Source organism: Balaenoptera ricei, chromosome 2, assembly GCF_028023285.1.
Source record: "Balaenoptera ricei isolate mBalRic1 chromosome 2, mBalRic1.hap2, whole genome shotgun sequence".
NCBI classification, from domain to species: domain Eukaryota; kingdom Metazoa; phylum Chordata; class Mammalia; order Artiodactyla; family Balaenopteridae; genus Balaenoptera; species Balaenoptera ricei.
In genome coordinates this window covers 71,356,790-71,380,046 of record NC_082640.1, presented here as the reverse complement: position 1 = coordinate 71,380,046, position 23,257 = coordinate 71,356,790, and the positions used below count along the sequence as shown (strand labels likewise).

The 23,257-nt window shown below is 50.8% G+C and overlaps 2 protein-coding genes across 7 annotated transcripts; one reads left to right on the top strand and one right to left on the bottom strand.

The window, feature by feature from the left end:
* The first annotated feature begins 246 nt into the window (after positions 1 to 246).
* Positions 247 to 9,027, top strand: SLC51B (SLC51 subunit beta). Of its 5 annotated transcripts, none has more exons than XM_059913028.1 (5): positions 247 to 673; positions 4,511 to 4,591; positions 4,802 to 5,011; positions 6,055 to 6,145; positions 8,702 to 9,027. In XM_059913028.1, exons 3-5 carry the CDS (start codon positions 4,915 to 4,917, stop codon positions 8,904 to 8,906), a joined length of 393 nt encoding a protein of 130 aa, XP_059769011.1. In that variant the 5' UTR covers positions 247 to 673; positions 4,511 to 4,591; positions 4,802 to 4,914; the 3' UTR covers positions 8,907 to 9,027. The 5 variants fall into 5 exon arrangements, with proteins under 5 accessions (XP_059769011.1, XP_059769010.1, XP_059769009.1 ...); XM_059913027.1 differs by having other exon boundaries at positions 4,506 to 4,591; positions 4,805 to 5,011; XM_059913026.1 differs by having other exon boundaries at positions 4,506 to 4,591.
* RASL12 (RAS like family 12) lies at positions 8,264 to 22,644 on the bottom strand. Of its 2 annotated transcripts, none has more exons than XM_059913022.1 (5): positions 22,109 to 22,644; positions 20,095 to 20,151; positions 14,500 to 14,573; positions 13,585 to 13,775; positions 8,264 to 10,936 (listed from the first exon to the last, which is right to left on the bottom strand). In XM_059913022.1, exons 1-5 carry the CDS (start codon positions 22,209 to 22,211, stop codon positions 10,561 to 10,563), a joined length of 801 nt encoding a protein of 266 aa, XP_059769005.1. In that variant the 5' UTR covers positions 22,212 to 22,644; the 3' UTR covers positions 8,264 to 10,560. The 2 variants fall into 2 exon arrangements, with proteins under 2 accessions (XP_059769005.1, XP_059769006.1); XM_059913023.1 differs by having other exon boundaries at positions 10,589 to 10,932.
* Positions 22,645 to 23,257: the final 613 nt, after the last annotated feature.

The window sequence follows — 23,257 nt, the reverse complement described above, 5'->3', positions numbered from 1 at the left end:
TTCCCACTCAACGCTGTTCAACCTGGCCCGCTTCCTCCTCTCTGGGTCACTCACACAGCCTCACGTGCCTTGCCTTCCCCACCCCTGACCCTCCAAAGGTCTTATTTTATAGCTTCTTGTGAGGAGTTCACAGGAGGCCATGACCCTCACTGGGAGAAAGCAGAGGCTGTAAAAGGCCAGGCTTGGCTCCCTGCTCCGTGGTTAAATATTGATAATACCAGGAAATAGAGGCCTGGAGTGGGCACACCACACAGCCCCCTGCAATGACGGGACCTTCAGATGGAGGGTCCTCGCCAGCCCATTCCCCTGGGCTGGCAAGAGGGTCTGGATGTTTTCTTTTTACTTGAGGCCAACAGATAAGAAGGAGAGCACTGGGCTCCTGGTTCTTGCTGATTGTGAAAGTCAGGTGGAGCCTGTTTGCCATCTGAGGCCTCTCATTCAAGAGGTCAGTCACCGCCAAGTGACAGAGAAGGCTCCAGGTGTGTGCTAAATGCAGAGCTACCAGATGGGCCTCGCTGCCCCAGGCTCTGCAGCGCTGCCCCCTAGGTGACAGCTGTGCGAAAGCTCAGGTGCAAAGACCATCAGTATTGCCCAGAAAGGAGGAAGAGGAACAGAGAAATCGGTGCTGCTCCCAGCAGCAGATCAGACAAGTCCTCGGAACCCAGGACCCAGGGTGAGTGTCTTCAACCTCCCATGGGGATGGGTGGCCCAGGTTCTTTGGCAGGAATCACTGTCTAATGACAGATGGTTAAGCCCTGTTTAAAATGCAGAAATCTCCTGGAGGGGCCTAAGGAGACATGACAACTAAATGCAATATGATATCCTGGATGGGAACCTGGAGCAGCAAATAGACATTAATGGAAAAATGAAATGCAAATAAATCATGAAGTTTAGTTAATAATTTTTTTTTTTTTTTTTTTTTAGTGAATACAAATGTGAACATCTTTTTTTTTCTTTTTTTTTTTTTAATTAATTAATTAATTAATTTATGGCTGAGTTGGGTCTTCATTTCTGTGCGAGGGCTTTCTCTAGTTGTGGCAAGCGGGGGTCACTCTTCATCGCGGTGCACGGGCCTCTCACTATAGTGGCCTCTCTTGTTGCGGAGCACAGGCTCCAAACGCGCAGGCTCAGTAATTGTGGCTCACGGGCCCAGTTGCTCCGCGGCATGTGGGATCTTCCCAGACCAGGGCTCGAACCCGTGTCCCCTGCATTGGCAGGCAGATTCTCAACCACTGCGCCACCAGGGAAGCCCCTAGTTAATAATTTTTAAAAAGCAGAGATATTAATACCATGCTCACTCTAGAAGAAAACTGGATAAGTGCTCTGAGGGAACTGTGTCCTTTGTTTCTGTGGCATCTAACACAGTCAGGGAGGGCTGACTTGTATCCGTCTTATCTTTTTGTTTGTTTCATTTGTTGGTATATTTTTATTATAACAATATTATACATGTTTAAAACACACATTCCACTCTGGCCATCAGCCCACAAGCAAATGTGTACATTTATCTGATTGGTTCCAGTATCACACTATCTTGATTACTGTAGTTTTTTTTTTTTTTTTTTAATTTTTATTTATTTATGGCTGTGTTGGGTCCTCGTTTCTGTGCGAGGGCCCCCTCCAGTTGTGGCAAGCGGGGGCCACTCTTCATCGCGATGCGCGGGCCTCTCACCATCGCGGCCTCTCCTGTTGCATAGCACAGGCTCCAGACGCGCAGGCTCAGTAATTGCGGCTCACGGGCCCAGTTGCTCCACGGCACGTGGGATCCTCCCAGACCAGGACTCGAACCCGCGTCCCCTGCATCGGCAGGCAGACTCCCAACCACTGCGCCACCAGGGAAGCCCGATTACTGTAGTTTCAAAGTGAGTCTTGAAGTTGGGAAGCATCAGTCCTCTGACTTTGTTCTTCTCCTTCAATATTGTGTTGACTATTCTGGGTCTTTTGCCTCTCCATATAAACTTTAAATCCAGTTTGTCAATATCCATAAAATAACTTGCTGGGATTTTGACTGGGGTTGCACTCTATCTATAGATCAAATTGGGAAGAACTCACATCTTGATTAGTTCCACTAATTAAACATCCAAAATTGGAATTGTCTCAAAAGGTATAAATACAATATATACATACTTTTTTTATTGAGGTATAGTTTATTTACAATATTATATGCTTCAGGTGTATAACATAGTGATTCATAATTTTTAAATGTTATACTCCATTTATAGTTATTATAAACTATTGTCTATATTTTCTGTGTTGTGCAGTATACCCTTGTAGCTTATATATTTTATACATAGTAGTTTGTACCTCCTAATCCCCTACCCTGATATATTGCCCCTCCCCCTTCCCTCTTCCCACTGGTAACCACTAGTTTGTTCTCTATATCTTTGAGTCTGTTTCTTTTTTGTTATATTCACTATTTTTTTTTTGTTTTATTTTTTAGACTCCACATATAAGTGATATCATACAGTATTTGTCTTTCTTTGACTTATTTCACTTAGCATAATACCCTTCAAGTCCATCCATGTTGCTGCAAATGGCAAAATTTCATTTTTTTTATGGCTGAGTAGTATTCCATTGTATGTATATATACCACATCTTCTTTATGCATTCATCTGTTGATGGACACTTAGGTTGCTTCCATATCTTGGCTATTGTAAATAATGCTGCTGTGAATATTGGGTTGCATCTATCTTTTCTTTTTAAATAAATAAATTTATTTATTTATTTATTTATTTATTTCCTTATGGCTGCGTTGGGTCTTCGTTGCTGTGCTCGGGCTTTCTCTAGTTGCGGCGAGCGGTGGCTTCTCTTGTTGCAGAGCATGGGCTTTAGGCACGCGGCTTCAGTAGCTGTGGCACATGGGCTCAGTAGTTGTGGCTTGTGGGCTCTAGAGCGCAGTAGTTGTGGCGTATGGGCTTAGTTGCTCCGTGGCATGTGGGATCTTCCCCGACCAGGGCTCAAACCCGTGTCCTCTGCATTGGCAGGTGGATCGTTAACCACTACGCCACCAGGGAAGTCCCTGCATCTATCTTTTCGAATTTGTGTTTCCGTTTTCTTTGGATAGTATATACATACGTTTAAAATACATACAAATACACAAAATATATATTTAGAATATACATACAAAATACATACATTTAAAAAATGTAATTACATGTATTGTTTTCACGAAGGTAGTATGTGCTCACAAGAAATGTATACAATACAGAAGTGTTCAAAGTGGATGTCCCATGGGTTTAGGCCCCATCCCACTTCCCCAAAGGGAGTTGGTGTTCGGTGTCTTGACCTCCATGCTCTTTTCTCTGTGGGTATTCAGGGGGGCTCTGCATATGCAACAGGGGCCTGTGGCCAATGTTACTAATTAATCCAGGTACTCCTGCATCTGAGACTAGACAGAAACTCACAGCCCTTCTTAGCAAGTGCTCTGGACAGTTGGAGCTGGAACACAAGATCACATCGATTCGCCACTCCTGTAACTCTGTCTTTCCATTATTCAGTATATATATTATATCCTTCAAATGAGTAAGCAGGTAGTAGGCATCTGAGTCTCTGAAAGTCTAAAAAAAAGTCTTTCTTTCTCCCTGACTTCCATCTCTATCTTGACCCATGAATGATCATTCACATAGGAAAAACTCAGCTCCATATTATATTTGTGTCAAAATATTTTCCCTCAAAATCTGTAGATGTTTCTTCAGTTTTCTCAAAGCTGGAGAGTTGGGGAAAACTCTGATGGCAATCTTTTTATTAGTACCTTGTTCTTCTGTTTGGCTGTTCGCCATCCATTTGTTTTCGGATGTTCCTGGCTGAGCCTCCAAAGGCTATTTTGGATTGGAAGGCAGTGTCAGAGCGGGGGGACTTGAGAAGGCCTCTGGCCTCTCTTGTTCTCTCTTTGCCTCATTGTCTTCTTAGCCCTATGACATGATTTCATGATTGGTCTGTTCAAAACCCTTCTCCTGTTTTATTTCTTTACTTGGATCCCCATTTCTGTTACCTTTTTCTTCTCCCCACACCCAGTGATAATTATCCAAATGTGTTGAATGGGTCTTTTTAAAAATGTGTTTTTGTAAAATGTGTGTTGTTGTTTTGTGTGCATATGTGAATTTTCATAAATGGTGTGGCATGCCCCCTTATGATCCTCAGGGATACTTTCTTTGAGATATAAATACACTCAGGAGTAGAACTGCTGGGTCATGTGTACACTTACTTTGACTAATTTGCTCCCTAGATGGCTGCCCCAGTCTACACGCCCTGGCAGTGCGTAAGGCTATAGCCCCAGAGCCCCGCCAACACACAGCATTATCCACTTTCCAAACTATGCCAATCTAATAGATGTCAAGTGGTGTTTCATTTTGTTTTAATTTTCATTCTTGTTATTTCCAAAGAGTTTATTTTTATATTCTTGCTAGCCTTTTGGGTTTCCTATTTTGTAAACTGCCTGTTTATATCCTTTACACATTTATTAGGATTCTAGTCTTTTTCTTCTTAATTTGCGAGAATTCTTTGTATAGTCTAGATATCGGTTTCTTCTTGGAGAACGGGAGTCCCCTGCAAGAGTCCCACAGCCCATCAGTGGCTCAGTCCTCCTCACTCCCAGGTCAGTGCTCTTCCCCACACATGATGAGTTTTCATAAAGATTTGAGTGACTCCCACTTCTACGGTCTCTGCTTCTCCAGGCCCCACCTGTTCCGGGAGTTCCAGCTGTTTTGGTCCTGTAACTTTGGGCCTGAGGAGAGCTGGGTTTGGGCAGGGAGGGGACAGTAAACTGGGGTGAGATATCCAGTCATGCTCTCTGCTTTGTCTCCAGCAGGCTTTGGGGCTTTGCAAAGAGCCAGAACCTAGGAGGCCAGGAGAGCACCTGGGGGCGAAGGGGCCTAAGGACTTTGTTGTCAGAAACATATCCCAACCAGGAGCAGTGGCATGGGCTACAATGAGGAGCTTACTGGAACCCCACCTGGCACCGAGGTGCCTCAGGAGCTGCTGGAAGAAATGCTCTGGTTTTTTCGCGTAGAAGATGGTAAGTGGTGGACACAACACAAAGAGAGGAATCTGGCTGAAGCCCCCTTCATGGTCCCCTCCTCTGCAGCAGGCTGCACGTTTCCTCCAAGCCAGGGACTGAGGCTGAGGGGTCTCACTACCCAGAGGGGTCTGGCTAAACTGCACCCTCCTTTTCTCAGGGCTGGCCACTCATTTACTCATCCATCCTGTCATTCACAAATATTTATTAAGTTCCTTCTGTGCACCAGGCACTGTTCTCAGCACTGGGGTTACAGAAGGGGAAAAAAAAAAAAAGCTCCGCCCTCATGCAGCATACCTTCTAGTGAAAGAGACAGAAAATCAACAAATGACTAAAATGCATAGTGTGCTGGTGATGCATAATACGGAGAAAAATTAAGCAGAGAAAGGGAATAGGAAGTGTGTCGCAGGGAACATAATGTGGTCAAGGAAGGCATCCCTAAGAAGGTGGTGTTTGAATAAAGCTTGCAGGAGGTGAAGGAATTAGCCATGCAGATTATGTGGGGGAAGAACATTCCTGGTAGAGGGAACAGCAAACGCAAAAGCTCTGAAGCTAGATCCTGCCTCACTTGGGTACAGTGTGGACCAATCTTGATTATCCAAGTTCAGATTAGCCACTTTACGTATTGTCTGTGGGCAGTGTGTTGAATCCAATTTAACTGCCGCCCCTTCTTTCTGTCCTCCCTCCCTCCCTTCCTTCCTTTTCCCCTTGTACTGCACTTGGCTAGCCCCTAGCAAAACTCTGAAGACTGTGAAGTTCATCTTCACCCACACTCCTCCTTTGCCCACTATTATTACCCAGCTGCAGTGCTGTCTCCCCCAGGTAGATGAGAGCTTCTTCAGAGCAGAGATCTTATCTCCCTCTCCCCCCCACACAGGACTGGGAGTTCCCGCAGGGCAGGGGGCACATTTTCAGCTTAGTTAGAGTCTCTCTACAATACCTGGCCCACAGCACAGGACGGTTGATGCTGTGAGCTGGTCTGTTAGGGGCCTGAAGGGCACCCAGCCTCTCCTCAAGGCTCTGTCCTGTGTGTCCCTCCCCAGCAACTCCTTGGACTGGTTCCATGTTTGCCCTGGTGGTCGTGGTGGTCGTGATAAGCATCGTCTTCTTGGGAAGGAACATCCAGGCAAACAGGTGAGGAGCTGGTCTGGGGGTGGTCTCTGGAGGGGGGGGCCCTACCCTCCCAAAGGAAACCTAGAGAGGGGTCATCTAGGGGCCTTGGCTGTCCACCCTTTGGGACAGCAAAATGCATCCTTTAGGGTCCTTTGAGAACCCAAAGCTGCTGAAAAACTGGCAACTGTCCCCGATGACCACTCCTTGGCCCTGGCCAGCAAACAGGGCACGGGCTGGTGTATCTCAGAAGTCAGGATCTCTGGCTCTGGAGTCACACAAGCTGGGTTCAAATTCCAGTTCTGCCACTCAGTAGCTGGGCAAGACACTCAATATCTCCAAGCCAGCTTCTTCTTCTATAAGTGGCAGTAATAACGGATTCCCTCCTCCTAGGATTGTGGCGAGTGCACAGTGGGGGTTTTTGCAGAGTTAGGGCTGTTCTTAAAGGGGAAAGCCTTGTGCTGCTCCAAGGCCAAATGCAGGGCACGGAAAGAGACCTGAGATCAGTCGGGGCTCCTGGGGTAATTTTGACATCTTTATAACAACAATACTCCTTAACCCTGGATACACAACCAAATCACCTGAGAAGGAATATTAAAAACACAGAAATCTGTACCTTGCCTTGGAGATTCTGACACAAAGGGTGTAGGGTGGGACATGGGCATTGGCATTTTGATAAACTCTCTGGATGATTCCAGGGCTAACTTCTGAGAGCTCCTTGAAGGCAGGGACCACATTTGACTCAATTTTGTTTCCCCAAGCAACTGGCACAAAGTCTGGTTCTAGAAGTTATTCAATAAATGCTTGGTTCACTCATTCCCATTCATTCAATAATTACTATAGCCCTAGTAACTAGTACTAACTTTTAAACAATAATAATGAGAATCTCTCCCTCAGATCTGTATCATGTTTTACAATTTTAAAGGCACCTTCACATTCTCTCACTTGATCAAGACAGCCCTGTAAGGTGGGGCTGGCACAAATTACCTATTCCCACTGTACAGAATAAGGTCCCTGAGGATCCATGGAAGGGTTGGCCTAACCTCCACGCTCTTCCTTCTGGGCTATATTTTATGTCATCTATGAATCCTCCTCACAGTTCTGCTGTAAAGCCAGAAAGAAATAACCCAGTGCCCTTGGCTCACATTGGTAACTAGTCGTTATGAACTGCTACGGCCCAGTCATCATTCATTCCACAGAATAAGCTGAGCACCTGCTCTGCGCTAAGCTCCGCACTGAGAGCGGGGGGCCGCAGGGCTGGGCAAGATAGATTCAGCCCTGGCCTTATGGAGTTTACACTTTGGTGGGGAGGTAAGTGTAGTTTAGAGTGACAGGTGGCGACTGTGGGACATATAGAGTATTGTGGGAGCACAGAGATAGGATCTGGGGCCTGCGGGGCAAAAAAAGAGAGAGAGAGGGTGGGCTATGGAAGCCTTCCAGACCAAGGGACAGCACACACCAAGCTCGAGGCGGGAGGAGGAGGGCCCGAGGGGCTGCAGCGTGGAGTGTGAGGAGGGCAGGGGGAGGAGGACGACAAGAGGCAGCAGAGCCCGGAGTGAACAGGCCCTGGGGACCATCCGAAGGAGTTCAGGTTCCAGCTCATGGGCACTGGGGAGCCAAAGAAGAGCTTTGCACAGGGACATGAAAGGTTTATGTTTTAGCAAGATCAGTCTGGATGCAGGATATAAAAAGACCCAGAGGGTATAGCCTCTAAGAAGGTGACCTTTCCTCTCTCACCCTGTCAGGAAGCATCCCCCTCAAGAAGGTCACTTTAGAGACAAGGCAGGTGTCCTCAGAAGCAGCAGACACTGAGATACTCCCCTATGGCCCAAGCAGATTGGGCGGTCAGCTCTAACCACAGCCGGGTCCCTCTACTATGGCCAGGAAATCTAGAGGTGGGTACTTTGAGTAGAACCACCTCAGAGGGAAGACATTTGGGAAAGTTATTGGAAGGAAGACTGGATCTTGAATGCCAGGTTAAGGAAGTGGGAGTGGGGAGCCACTGAAGGTGCTTGAGCTGGGGAGTGATGTGTACGCACAGGGACTTTACAATCATGATTTGGTGTGTGTAGGCCAGTTTGGAGAAGTAAGCACCTAGAGGCAGGAAGATAAGTTAGGAATTTCCTGAGGTAGTTTGTCTAGAGATGGGGTGGAATGAGGGTGGGGATGGGGTGTGGGGTGACAAGGACTTGCACTAAGTAGGATGACAGCCCTGCGACGAGAAAATGTGGTTTGGTGAAAAGAACACGGGACTCAGAGTCAGGAAACTTAAACGCACGTCCCAGGCATGTGCTCCTTTGGCCCCTCTGAGCCACATTACATCACCTGTAAGGGGAGCAATAGTAGTTGAGCTCACAGGTGGCACTGAGGATTTGGTAAGGTGACACACAGACAAGTATAAGATGTTTCTCTGCCAAAAACCATGGCACCATCTCGGCTTCTCCCGAAACTGTTCCCAGAACTGTGTACTGGATTTCTACCTCAAACTCACTAACCCACCTGGGAGACCCAGTCTTACCCCAAACACTCGGCACCCCAACTCAGGGAACTCACATTCCATAGTGTTTTCTCTCCTCCCAGAAATCAAAAGAGGCTGCCACCGGAAAAACAAACTCCAGAAGTCCTGTACTTGGCCGAGGCCAGAAACAAAGATGACGACAACCTGACCACCCTAAGAGAGACTTTGCTCTCAGAAAAGCCAAAGTTGGCCCAGGTGGAAATGGAGGTAAAAGACAGTGATGTGCCGCCAGCCATTCTTCCAGACCCACGAGAACCTGAGAGCTAGTCAGGGTGCAGGGCAGTGCCCCCGTGGTGTTAGCAGACAGAGTGAGTGAACGGCAATCAAACTAAAACCCTGTTAGGAAAAAACGAACAAAACCTTTTTATTAAAAAGCTTCTGGATGTGGGCAGTTGGAGTTGCATAGTTTGTTCAAATGGCAGTGGTCCACACACAAGCGGCTTGAAGCAAAAGTGCAAAATCCAGAGCGAGCCTGTGGGTCAGGAAGCCTGGCCAGGACTCCTCACGTGGCCTTGAGGAGTTCACAGCCTCCCTCTGACCTCGGCTTCTCTGTCTGCAGAAGGTGGCTGAAGTCTGGGCAAGAGCTATTGTTTTCAATCCAAGCTCCTGGAAGGGCTGAGTGAGGAAGGGGCAGGATTCTGGACTCAGAATCCCCTCCCCCTCCCTTCCCCCACCACAGGCCTCTCCTCTACCTGCTGATCTGCTGAGGGTCCGTGAGAGACTTCCTTTGGGCCAGGGGCCCTGTGGTAAACAGAGCTAGAAAACTAAGAAACTCCCTGCCTCTGAGACCCTTCTCTTGCTAACCGTGGGATCCCAAAGGAGTGTCGCGATCCCACGTCTGAGCCACCGTGTTGCAGTATAAGCTGTGGTGGCAACCCCAAATAATTGATACAAAAATTTGCTTTATGAACCAAAAATGCTTTAGGTGGTATCTTACAAAAGTGGACTTTGAACACGCAGACCCATTGCCAAGGGTACTAGGTCCTGCCGCACCAGACTACAAACAGAAAACTGTGTTTCTCCCTACTGGATGTCTGATACAGCCAGCTGTGGGCTCCCTGGAGTCCTGGGTGATTGTCACGGGAGAGAATGACTTTGTTCTGCAGTTTTGATCAGTAAACTTGAGAAGGCTGGTCCTGAGGGCCTGCGGACAGAGTCCTTGATTTAAGGTTGGAAAATACGGGGGCCCTGCCTCCTGGTGGAAACACACACAGGAGGCTCCCTTCCCTGGCCTACCCACGGCCCTCTCCCTCTACCCTCATTGAGAGGCAAAGGACTGGAAATAGGCCTTCCTGGGACACCTATGCTTCTCACAGGCTGTCCCGTAGGATTACTGCAACTAGATTTTACTTGGATAAACTGTGAGGTTTGTTGCCTGGGGGTTCTGTGAGGTCAGAAGGCAAGAGGAGGGCCAGGCTCTGGCCCCCTCAAAACCTGCAGCTGCCCTGCCCTTCCCGTCCACCAGGAGGTGCTGGGACCTCTCAGCACCTCTCAGGCCCACACTTATGCAGTGCCTCCTGAAGCTGTCCACCCAGAGCTGTCCACCAGGGGCCACATCAGGCCTGGCTGTAGATGGAGCAGGAAGGGGTGATGGCGCCATGACGGACGCTGCAATTTTCTTCCACTTCAGGCTGACCCCAGGTCTCTGCGTTGTCACAGTGGCTGTTTCCTTCAGGGTGAGGGATGCGGTGGTTACCATGGAAACCAAGGTCTGGAGGGAATAGGAGCAGAATTTCTGCCTGTCCCTATTGCTCCTACAGTGAACTGGGTGTCAGGGACACTGCCTGGTGCTGGAGGAGGGGTCAGCTGTCCACCAGAGGGTGAGGGCTGCTGTTCCATCAGAAGGAAAGCCGGTGGTGAGAAGCCAGCTCCGGCCCTGCAGACTGCCCAGCGCTGAGCCTGGAATCCTGAGCAGGGGCCCTCAGAAGATCTTGAAGCCCTTCAACAGTGTCAGGGTGGGCGCCTTGCGCTTGCTCTGAGCCCGGGATGACTTTACAGTGACCAGCTTGGCCTGGGCCACGGTAGGCATCTCCTTCAGGCAAGCAGTAGAAAGTGTGTTGAAGGTGCAGCTGGCCAGCCCATGCCGGGCCGTGAGTGGGGCCTGGTGATGCAGGGCCCTCTCCTCGGAGATGAAGAGGGGCCTGGCCAGGGAGTTCTTCTCCAGCTCCCGCCGTGCTTCCCGTACTGCCTCGTGGAAGACGTGCTGCACGTGCTCGAAGTCCAGGCAGGCAGAGACCTCGAAAAACAGGCACCCGAACCTGCCCGCCAAGGCCATGCCCTCTGCCTGAGTGACCTGCCTGGCGGGGAAGCAGGGTGAGGCGGGGTCAGGAGCGTGCATCCAAGTCAGGCAGGCCCAGGCCTACACCTGGATCCTCACTTACTAGCTCGGTGACCATCTTCATCTCTCTGAGGCTCAGTTTTCTCATCAGTAAAATGGGATAATGAGAGCTGCCTCTCAGGGTTGTTAAGATTAAGAAAGACGATTTGTGTCAAGTGCCTAGCACAGTCCCTGCTTAATAAATGGCGGCTGATGCCACCGAAGCCAGAATTTCAGAACGAGGCTGAGGGGAAGGGAGAAGTTGGCCCAAAGTCCCTGCCTGTGGCCAGAGGAAGATGGGCATTCCCAGCCCCACATCTCCTTGACTCCCTTGGTCAGGAAATGAGCCACCCTCAGCCCTGGCATGTGGGATCAGCTCTGGGAAAAGGCGGTGGTCTGGCTGGAAGGATGTGAGACCACAGTGTCCACAGAGGCCTGGTGGGCCGAGGTCCTGACTCAGGACGCCTGTGGTCGGCAGAGGTCTCAGGGCTCGTGGCAGGGAGTTTTGTCTGCTTGCCCAGGAGAGAGGCAGGAGGGAGCAAGGGTGACAGCACGAGAGAGGGAGCAGCCCTATTCCCAGCTTCATCCTGTACCACCTCCCACGATGATGGGATCGAGTATTTGTAACTAGGAAGGTCCTGAAAGCCATGGGAATCAGGGTGAGAGAAAAGTACTGGCCCTTGGATAGGTCAGATGTCCAGAAGAGGCAGCGGGTGGGTGGGAGGAGGGGTCCCTGAGGGCTGGAGGCCAAGGTTTCAATGGCTAAATCTCACTGCTGAGCTGCCTCACCTGCCATTCCTGAGGACAGTGGCACAGCCTGGGAGCTGAGAGGGGACACCAGGGTGGGTATGGTGGGAAAAGGTTTCTGAGCCAAGGTTAATTTGGCAGGAGCAAAGGCTGGAAATGGGCTAGCTCAACAGACAGAGGGAAGGACTGGGACGAAAAGGGTCAGGGACAGAGCGCCTAATCCATTCCCCACCCAGGGTTGGTGTCCTGACTGTCAGCTCACAGATTCCTGAGGAACTCCTTTTGAAAGTATTATGTGCCTTTGTGATGAACTTGAATCTGAAACTTTGTCATTGTGGGGCTTGAATAATGAGCTTTCAGAAACAAGAACCCCATACGTGCATGTGTATGCGTGAATGGATGAGCCGGGCATATAACATTATTACCCTTTTTCTTATTTTGGCGTAGCCTAGCGAAAATATTATCAGTGGTTATCACTGCTCTAACCCATATTTTACCCTTTAGCTGCAAGACAATCATGGGAGACACTGACCAATGCTCAGCTAAAAATTACATTGTCTGTGCCCATCAAATCCTGACCTACCAACCTCGGGACTTGACCAAAGAAGGAAGTGGGGATAAATCTCATGACTCCTTCTTAGGGAAACGACGCTGCTTTGCTCTTTGCCCCCGAACCACTTTCAGACAATCCCACTGGCAAATATTGGGACCAAAACAGTGGCCTAGTTTTTTTCCTCATATTTAAAACTGGTTTATTCACAATCCAGTCTTCTGATCCCTGTTCTAGGCTCTGCGGGATCTGTGATTCCTCAAAGACTACCTTTTGGCTTTAAGATCACACAGCTTTCCTCATTCCCTGAGATGGAATTTGTCTGGGTCTGAGGGTTTGCCCACCTTTGAAGGCTCCTACCGTGAGCCCCCTTCATGAGACCACACCCCCTTTCCCCACTGCCCATCAGCCCTGATCTATATTAAGTGTCCCCTCCCTCCTAACATCAGTCAGTGGGCCTCTGGGGCCTGGGGAAGCAGGAGTGACCAGCCCTGAGAAGGAAGGGACGGGAGGAAGGCTGGTGGGAGGTGCCCTACCTCGCAGGTGGGCTGGCCACACAGGACGGATGTGCTGGAGAGGGTCAGTGGGGCCACTCATCAGGTGGAGGCATCACAGTCTCAAACGCCTCAGGGGCCAGGCGGGCAACTTGAATGTGTGGGGTGGGTGGAGGTACGCCACGGGGAGTGTGAGGCCTGTGTTCAGCTGGAGGGGGCATGCCCCGCCTCAAAGCATTCCAATTCCGGGTCCTTTAAAACGCTGTGCCAGCCAAGCAAAATACGGCTGCAGCACTCAGTGGTCATCTGCCCTCTGGCCCAGTCTGTGGTCTCTGATTCAACTCCAACTCTTTCTAAGAGAACCTGCCCTCAGCACAGCCAACTGTGGGAATGAGCCTGGGGGCCACGCTTGGGTGAGGCGAGAGCTGGTTGGACAAGAGCAGACACCTGACCCAGGTGGCCAATCAGAGCCTCGCTCCCCAGAATTGGAATTGGGCACTGGATGACCAGCCAGCTGTGGGGAGTGGAAATAGAAGGTCATATAGTCTCAGGAAAGAAAGGGTGAGGCTGAGAGAGACCTCAGAGCCCCAGGAGGATGGGAGGAGTGGCCTCTCTTCTGACTTTCAGGGTCCAGCCCCTGTGCAACCCAGATGCTCTTCCCTTCCTGCCCTTGGCTGCCCGGAAGCCCTGCCCATTGTACCCTTACAACACACCCCCTTCTATCTACATCCAAGGGGATTACTCTTCTTAGCAGCCAAATAATCCTTGAAGATGACACTGCTTTTACGAGAAAGGAGAAAGCGAGCTCTAGGATGTGGGACAAAGCGCCGCACTCACCTGTACTGGGCCATGTCCAGCTTGTTGCCCAGCAGCAGAGCAGGGTAGCTGCGCTGCGTCTCCTTCGCATGCAGAGCGAGCAGCTCCAGGTAGCTGCTGCTGCCCTCGAAGCTCTGGCGGCTGTCGACGCTGTACACCACCAGGAAGGCGTGGGCCCAGTTCAGGTAGCGCTCACAGTTCCTGGGGGTGTCCTGGGGCAAAGGAGGGCAGCCTCTGTGAGGGGCAGAGGAGGCCAGGGTAAAGGCCTTCACCTGAGCTGCCTCATCCCACTTCCCCGCTCCCTGCATCTCTGTATATTGTTCCCCAGCAGGGCCCTTTTCAAAGGGGCACTTGAGTGTGGATTTGGCTTGTTGTGAAAGGAGACATTGTTTCTGAGCCTCACTCCCACCACCCAGCCACAGACTTGGAGACCTTGGCCTCTGGGGCACAGAGCCAAGACTTTGGCATGGCCCCTACAGAGACCTGGCTGTGCCTGGGCACTGCTGGTTTTGGGTCAGGTTCATGGTGCCCCTTTAGCTTCTGAGAAGAACTGGCATCCAGCCTTGGTAGGGGGTGGTGAGGACACAGGGAGATGTATGTACTGGGCGGCGGGGCAGGGTTGGGCCAGGGGAGCCTCTGTGTAAACACGTGTGTGCACCTGTCTCCATGTGTACACAGGCATCAAGCCCCAGAGCACAGAATCTCAGAGCTGATACCAACAATCATCAGGTCTCCCCAGGCCCCTTCCTATCCCTTCTCATTTGGCAAATCAATAGATTCAGGCCCAGAGAGGTCAGCACCTCAATCAGGGACGCATAGCAAATTGGAGCTTAAAAGGTTTACAGATTCCCATCTGAGGCCCACACTCTGGAAGCAGGACCTCCCAAGAGGCTGCACTGACTCTCAGCTCTTCATGGGTCATGGGGGTAATGTTACCGGGTCTGCAGTGTCCATGACCCTCAGGTGGACAGGCTGGTGGTCCACGGTCTCCTCGGAGCTGTAGGTATCCTCTGCAACACAGACGGTCAGCCCAGTCAGAGGCAGGGCAGGCCACTCGATGGTAGGCTGGGTCTGAGGCCCAGCTTCCCTTTGCTGGACCCCTGTGCACCCCTGGGGGACTTGCTCTGGGGCCGGCTGAGCCAGGACCACTGGAGAGACCTTGGCTCTCACCCACATGGAGGACACGGGCAGACCCTCCCACCAAGGAGATGCTGTTCCAACTGTCATGGCTCAGAGCACCAGGGGGCACTCATAGAACATGCCACAGGGTACGGGATTGTGTTCTGGGTCCACCCACCACACCTGCAGGATGGAGTGTGTGGCTCACGGGCCCAGTGGGCAGCGAGGCCTCAGGAGCTGCACTGCCAGCCCCTCCCACCTGAACCCCAAGCTTCTCCACCCCCTTCTCCTCCAACCACAGTACCTGGCCCACAGGAAGACCCCAAGGACAATCAGGACAACCCTCTGGCCCCCGGTGGGGAAGGGACAAGAAAGGAGAAACACACAACATGACTAAGGCAGGGGGGAGGTGGGTCAGACCCTGTTGAGAAGACCCGAGAAGGAGGGGCAGGGGGTGGGGGAGGGAAGGATTGGGAGTTTAGGATTAGCAGAGGTGAACTATTATATACAGGATGGATAAACAACAAGGTCCTACTGTGTAGCACAGGGAACTATATTCAATATCCTGTAATAAACCATAATGGAAAAGAATATTTTAAAATATGTCTCTATGTGTATAACTGAGTCACTTTGCTATAGAGCAGAGACTGGCACAACGTTGTAAATCAACTGTATTTCAATAAAGAAAAAGAAATCCCAAGAAGGTTTTACAAATAATCCTGGTCAAAATAATAGCAGAGGAATCTAGGATGGTTGAAAGTTTTAGGTTGGAGATGGGAATCAAACCCAACTTCAGCTACTTTTTAGCTGTGTGCCTTGGCCAAGTCATTTCAGCATTCTGAGACTCTGTTTCCTCATTTTAAAATATGGATGATGTGATAACACTGGCTAACAGTTTTCAGGTTTTTACTCCGTGCCAGGCGCTCTGCTAAATGCTTGTCCCTGCACCATTCACAGGGCTGCATGAGGACTGGATGGGCCCCTAGGCATGGGGCCTGGCCCTCCACAAATGCCTGGGAAAGGACAGTGGGGACATAGTGCTCCAAAGTTTCCAGGGCAGGTTCACATTCTTAGGTGATTTCTTTTTTTTTTTACTTTTTATTTTGAAATAATTTTAGACTCATATAGAAGTTGCAAAATAGTACAGAGAGTTCCTGTGTACTCTTCCCCCCCTCTCCCCCCAATGTTAGCACCTTACATAACCATAGTACAATAGTCAAAACCAGGAAATTGACATTGGTACCATACTATGAACTACACCACTGACCTTATTTGGATTTCATAAGTTTTTACAAATTTTTTTTTCTAAGTTCTCATGACCTCAAACCTGAGAAAGTATCAAGTGGCCAGGCCTGCAAGGAGGACCTCGCTGTCACAATCATTCTCCCTACCCCCAACTTTCCCCTGTGCCACTGGCCCACACGTGTGAGTGCACTTGGCCCTCACCTTTCCCTGGGGGGGGGGTGCCCCTGTGCCCCAAGTGACCCCAAAGAAGAACCCTCTGGGCAGAACTGGAGCCCTCTCTGCCTGTTGGTAGCAGCCACTGTGAAAAGAGTACCCCCCAGCCGTGGCGGAATTCACAAACACTTCTCTCTGAGGGCCATTGGCAGCCAAGCCAGGCCTGGACACACGCCAGGTCCACTAGCAGCCAGCAGGAATCATAGACAGCTCCCATCCCCAGCCTGCTGTGGGGACTTGGATAAATAGCCGTTCCTGTTCAAAGACCAAAAAAAAAAAAAAAAATCTAATGGAAAATATGCCCCAAATGTTTAACTATATTTGGTGCAAGAAGAGCTGCCCCTGGATACCTACGTCTCCTTCAGATTTTTCTTTATTTTCCTGCCAGAGTTGTCTGATGCATGCCTTTGCACAGGCACCATGCTGTGCCCAGCCCAAGGAAATATATTAGCCCAACCTTGGTCTCTTACAGTCCCTTACATGCAACAGCTTTTTGAGGTTGCTGTTAGCTCTTCCATAGAGATGACAGGAAGGTGAGGCCCAGAAAAGGAGCGAACTCTCCCACAGCCACACAGCACCCTATCAGAAGGAACTTGAACTTGGGGCTCTACAGTGGGACCCCCTCACTCCCTCTGCTCCGTGGACAAGCCAATTCTCCAGCTCTATCTGTGCATAGTACAGGGAAAGAGCAGAAGCTCCCCATCCAGCTGAGGCCATGGAACATGCATGGGCACAGTGGAGAAGGCTCAGAGGTCATGAAATCATCTTATCCAGCTTCCTCCCCCTTTGCAAGTGAGGTGACTCCAGGGGCTGGGGGTGCAGTGGGGGCTCCTTTCCAAGTCACAGTAATGTCCTGCCTCCCCATCACAAAGTGCCTGCCCTCAGGTCATTCTAGAGTCCTTTAGTAAATTCGGGTTTCCTAACTCCTAGTTCTAAATAACATTCTTAGGACATCAATGCTGAGAGAAGACCCCTTTCCCAAAGTATTTTTCTCTCATTTACAGTAATAATTTTTAAAACGTCACCAAAGGCGCTCTCGTCAGAGTGTGTATGGGATGATGTTTCAGAAACGGCACCTGTATCCTTGCTGGAGCAGGATGAGGAAAAGAGCGGTGGGAAGCTTGTTATTCTGCCCTGGGCAAACCAGGTGAGATGCCCCCAATCCCTCTGTGAGAGGAGGGCGCTCTCCCGGATACCCCTGCTCGCTTCCTGGAGCGCTCAGCGCAGGCGAAGCCCTTTCCCAGGCACTGACTCTCTTGGCTCCTACCAACTCTAACAGTCACAACCTATAACAAGGCACAGCTCACACACAGAGCACAGTCTATTAGTCCTATCTTCCAGATGGGGAAACCAAGGCTCAGAGAGCCCAGTGCCACACAGACTTCTAACTTCAGGTCCTCGATAGCATAAGGCCACCCTTAGTGGAGGGCAACTGGAGTGGTGTCTCATCTTCCTTTGTACCTGAGGTTCTCCATGATCTTAGGCAAACCACTGAGCCCTCTCTGCCTCAGTTTCTTTACCTGTAAAATGGGGATAATAACAGGAGCTCTTCTTTAAAGGGTAATCCTAAAACCAAAATTCAAATCCCATGTTTAAGAGCATCTGTGTTGTGCTTAGTACTGCACTCCAAGCTGGAAATAGGAATGAACAACGCAGGTGTCCATCCTCAAGAAGCCCCTTTGAGCTCAAGCTCTTGGAAGGTGTTTGAAAAGGGGAAAGGGTGGTTTTACATCTCCACATGGCTAACTCTTCCTTGGATGCTCAGACCTTTCTCCACAGAAGGAAAGGCTCTGGTCCGAGAGTCCCCCCCACCCCAGTTGCTGGAACCAGCCATGGGATAGTGGCGGGAATGTTTAGACAGTGGACAGGACCCCCAAGGAGCAGCACTGGCCTCCCAGAATGGCCGACAGGAGAGCGTCTGGCCATCTCTCCAGCTCAGGAGCTCTCAGGGTGTGGTACGAGACCAAAGGCTGAGGTGACTAACCACTGTGGGGCTGCCACACCCCCGCCCCAGACCGTCTGACCACGCATTCCCCTACCAGTTCAGAACTCCAAAATCGTTCAACCAGGAAGCTCAAACCACCACGGTAATAGGCTCCTCTGGGGGGACCCTGCCTGAAGGGTATGGATGCGGGACAGGAAGAAGAGAGACTGGAGATAGGTTGCCAAATAAAATACAAGATAACCAGCTAAATTTGAATTTCAGATAAACAGCTAATACTTTTTAGTATAAGTATGCTCCGTGCAATATTTGAGGTAGGCAGAATCTGTCTTTTGAGGCACTGTCCTTGAGAATCTCCGCTTTCCCTTCCCAGACATCCCTGCTGTGTGCCTTCCCTTCCCACCCACTCCCCCACCCCGCCCATCTGACTTCATGCTCCTGTGTCTCACTCCCCTGGGCACCGACCTCTGCTAATCAATGGGCTCCCCTCAGACCTGCTGGTGACCTTGGCCCACAAAGCTCCTTGGGCCTTCTTCCTCCTCTGTAGCCGAGGGGCTGTGTCAAAGCACAGGCGGTCACACCAAACTTTGAGGAACAAACCCCTTAAGGACTGTCCGCGAGTTGCCTGCCCTGCATTCCTGACTTAGCCAGGGGACCCCCTCTGCTTCCTCTGCTTGACCTCTGGGGTTCTGTGTAAGATCTCCGTGGAAGAAGGGATTCTGCTACGTAAGGAATAAATTCTAAAAACCATTGGACCAAGTAGCCTTGACATCCCTTCCTGCTCTGACACTGGGATTCAACATCCCAGCCTGGACTGAGGGGCTGAGGGGCACCAGTGGGCTGAGGAGCTCTTTCCTTCAGGCGTGAAGGGCGCATTCCATCAGAGGCCTGCTGCCGTGGTGCTGCACTGTGGAGGTTTCATTTGTGGGACCCCAGGGTCCTCCCGGAGCCCTGGGTTTCCTCAGAGGGCCTTCAGGGGTTCCACAAACGCCTTATTCAATTCTTATGAAGGGGGAAGATAATCTAAGACTGCAACCCCCATTTCCAAAGAGCAAAGAGCATCCAGACACCCCATTTTTCTCAGTGGAAAGTTTACCATAAAGAAATGCTATAAATGTGAGCGTTAAGTTACATTTATATTAATAAAATTCTGCTTTTACGTATTTAGATATTGGACTTCCATGTAAGAGGTTATTTGAGGAAAAGGTCCTGCTGCTAAAATTAATTTTCAGAAACAGTGATCTAATTAACTTGGGCGAATCTCAGCCACCACAGATGGGAAGCCATTTGAGGAGAAAGAAGGAAGGAGAAGTGAATACGCACTCAATGTCTCTGTGGGTCAAGCAGTACGCTACATCTTTTACATGTGTTATTTCTTTAATCCTCACAGTAATTCTCTGAGATAGGTATTTTTATGCCCATTTCACAGATGAGGAAACAGAAGCTCAGAGAGCTTAGGTGACTGCTTCAAAGGTGCACAGCCAATAAGTGACAGAACCAGGATTCAAACTCAGCTCTGACACCAGGGCATCCCTTTTTCCAATACACCATCATGATACACCTACCAAACAAGACTAGTTTTCTTGTGTGGTTAAAAAACTGGTTTAGAAGCCAGTATTACTAGGGAATTTCCCAAATGTCTTGTCCAGCTTTTCTGGAAAAGTACACTGAATAACCATCTGGAAGAAAAACACTTAATGGATGTGGATATTCTGCAATGCTTGATTTTTTTTTTTTTTAAGTTTCATCATACCTCATATTTTAGGGGAAATCAACTTCTCTCAGTTCTCTTAATTGGGCTAACCCCCAAGTTGTCTGGGGTGAGCTGTGGAAGGGTACATTTTTGGAACTTAAAACGTTTTGTCACATGGGCTGAGTCATCCTGGTGGCTCCTCCCCTCGGCCCCCAGATGTGTGGTCCTGGTCAGGCCTGGGCCCACAACGGCATATGTGTGTTTGCAGGGGAGATCCAAGTGGGCACAGCAAGAGGGACAGGGAGGAGTGGGTCCTTACCCAAGTTGGGGTCATATTCGCTGATAAACCTCCTGGTCAGAAACTTCACCGTCAGGGCTGCAAGAAGAAGAAGTTGGTTCAGTCTCCCCATCGTGTCTGGCTGCTGGGCCCTGGAGCCTGCCCCTCTCGTTTTAGGGAGGACTTATCTAGCCTCTGTGACCCCTCTGCTCTCTGGAGAGCTGGGGAACTGGTTTGAGAGGCTCAGAGGAAACCAGAAATATGGGGAACCATGTCCTTCCCAGTTGCATTCTGGGATTTTTTTTGGAGGGGGATGGCGGCGAGAAAAGAAATGAGAGGCAAGCCTAAGGGACGTTTGTGAAGACCCTAACTAAGGGGTCTGGACCCAGGCAACCAGTTACCTTAGGGTCAGCTTGCTGAGACTCAAACTGAAGAGAGACCTCCCCCAACCTTGACAAGACACAAAGACTCTGAAGTGTGGAGGCATTTATCCCAGCTTTGGCTACAAGCCAAAGAGAGAGTAAGAGCTGAGTTGATCAGTGGGTGATCTCTGGGAGGGATATGAACCCCCGAATCCCAAGTAAACACACTCTAGTCCTCAGTCCTCGAGTCTTGGCTCTAAGGCCTCCACACTCATCATGGGAGTCTCACAGAACATAAAACCTGGGGAAGTTCTCCCCAGGTGGAATGCATTAACAAGATTGATTTTTGTTCAGAATTTAACCACATAAAGCTGAGGGCCAGCCCACTATTATACTGAACTCTTAAAAAGTAATGCAGTATTTTAAAGAAAATCCTTAAAATTCTTTCCCAGGATTCCTAACAGTGTCAGTTTGCAAACTAATACCCTGGGAATACATATTTTAAAATTTAAATTCTTTCATTCATGTAGTCACTGGCTAAACTGTACCAGTGATAGAGCCGTAGATAACAATTTGATTTTCAAAGGGAAGAGGGCAAATCTTTTCTCTAGGAAAGCATGATTCAGAGTCCCATCTCTGAGCCAGGGGGCTGGCTTCAAAAGTGGAGAGTAGGCTCCCAGTGAGTCTCAAAGAATACTCTGGAGAAGGAAACTCACAGCTGAGTCCATGATGGCCATTCACTAATGGCTGCAACTGGAAAACAGCCAGCGGAGGAGCCCCCTCTGCCTTCCCCCCTTCAGCTGCCTGGGACTGGGAATGGCAGGGAGAGCGGTGAACCCTTTTTCTGGATCTTTGCCTATGGTGACACCCTCCCCACACCCTGGGCTCCAGCTGGGTTCCAGCTGCCAAAAGTGGTGAAGGCAGAGCTCAGTGTTGATAGAAATGGCCTGAGTGTAAATCCAAGCGCTTTGTTCATCAAGGACATGTCCGAGGCACCTGAGACCATAGTCCAATGTGTTTCCATAAAGTCAAGAGAGGGGTCTGACTTGAAACAAATACATTTGATAAGAATTCACACTTCGTTCCAGAATCCCAGAGAACTGGGGTGGGGAGTGGGTAGCAGCCTGCCCCTGGGAAATCCCAAAAGCCAGCGACTTTTACCACCTCCCTTCAGGGGCCTGGGGCCCCTTCTCCCCCGGCCTAAATCAAGGAGCAGCAAAGCTGCGACTAAGTTCCATAGGTGCCCTGGGCTGGGGATCAGTGCCTAACAGGTCCCTTTGGTACCAGTCACCAGGGCTGACTGCTGGCCCGGAAGAGGAGATGGAGGGCGGTAAACGGCAAGGGGGAGACCAGCAGAGGACTGGGAGACACAGAGACAGAGGGGAGAGAGCTGGGGTCACAGACAAGGAGGACACAGACCCAGTAGGGAGACACAGAGGGAAAGACAGGCAAGGAAGAGAAGACAGCTGAGAGATGGAGGAGCTGAAAACAAGCTGAGGGAGAGCCAAGCAACAGAGAAGCTGAGGCAAAGACGGATACCATCACGGTGTCTCATCCAACCCACCTGGGCGCAGGAAGCCCCGAAAGCCAGTGCAAGAGCCTGCCCGCGAGCCCACAGCGCCCGGTTCCCTCCACCGCTCCCCGTCTCTCGCGTCCCCACCTGACCCCTTCCCTTCCGCCCGCAGCCCACTCACCGGACTTGCCCACTCCGCGGCGCCCCAGGATGGCCAAGTTGACCTCGAGGGGAGCGCTCTGCTGCCCGCTGCCCGCGCGGGGTTTCCCGAACACCGAGGACATGGCGACGCTGCGGAGAGGGACACGGGTCCTGGCCTAAGGGCCCCGAGCAGCGTGCCCGCCCGTCGGGGCCCTCGGGAGCGAGTGGCGGCTTCTCTGGCACTCGCGGCCCCGGCGGCGCCGGCCTCCCGGGCCCCGCGCCTAGCAGGCAGCTTTCCCGCGGCCAGGCCCGACCGTGCGGGGAGGAGGGGCTGGGGGAGCCCGGCGGGCGGGGCCGCCCGAGCGCCGCCAAACTCCTTGTAAGGGCTGCGGAGACCCCCGCGAGCAGAAAGGATCTCCGGCCGGCCGCGCCCCCCAGGGCCTTGCTGGACCTCGAGGGCCGGGCGGCGCCGTCACCCTTCGGAGCGCCCCCAAGACCCGGCGGGAAAGGACAAGTACCGGAGAGAGGGAGGCCAGGGATAGGGGGACTGAGGGGAAGGATGATTTCCAGCCTTGTCTGAATCTCCACTCAGTCACTTCCCATCAGCAAGAAGATCCACCCCTCCCTTTTTGGCCCCGCCTCCTCCTCCGGGGAGCCTGCCGGGTCCAACTCCGAGCCTGGTCCTTTCTCTGGATCACAAGCCAGCTCAGCCTTGGCACACAACTTCCCCGACCACATTACCCTGCCCTTCGGTGTGGGGACTCTCAGGCATCACTGCAGAACCCATAAAGAATCCTAGCTTCTGGGGGCGGGGGGGGGGGCCTTGGGAGGAGACGACCTTAGTAAGATTTCATGGCCAATCTGGGTCCAGCTTCAAGAAACCAAACCCATTCTGGATTACTGTTTTCTCCCTGATGGGAGCTAATGAGTCGCATGTGTTTGTGGCCTAGTGTGTAAATGGGGCATTTTATTCTAAAACCTGGCACTCCCTCTTGCCTATGATTCTGGGATTGGTGGATGAGCCTGGCAGGGGTCACCTGTCATTCCCCTTGAAACCTGGGGTAAATCTGGTCATGCTGGAAACAGGGCAAAGGGCTGACATGAGGAATCTGGACATTTAGGATCTAGTGCCAGCTCTTTCACTGGGTGACCTTAGGCCAGTCATCTCACTTCTTTGGGCTTTGGTGTC

Coding starts and splice junctions, on each gene's coding strand:
- SLC51B (XM_059913025.1), top strand. CDS start 4,915: ATGGGCTACAATGAGGAGCTTACTGGAACCCCACCTGGCACCGAGGTG. Junction 5,012..6,054: donor GTTTTTTCGCGTAGAAGATG/GTAAGTGGTGGA, acceptor GTCCCTCCCCAG/CAACTCCTTGGACTGGTTCC. Junction 6,146..8,701: donor AGGAACATCCAGGCAAACAG/GTGAGGAGCTGG, acceptor CTCTCCTCCCAG/AAATCAAAAGAGGCTGCCAC.
- RASL12 (XM_059913022.1), bottom strand. CDS start 22,211: ATGTCCTCGGTGTTCGGGAAACCCCGCGCGGGCAGCGGGCAGCAGAGC. Junction 14,574..20,094: donor CGAATATGACCCCAACTTGG/GTAAGGACCCAC, acceptor TCTGTGTTGCAG/AGGATACCTACAGCTCCGAG. Junction 10,937..13,584: donor CTGGACATGGCCCAGTACAG/GTGAGTGCGGCG, acceptor CTTCCCCGCCAG/GCAGGTCACTCAGGCAGAGG.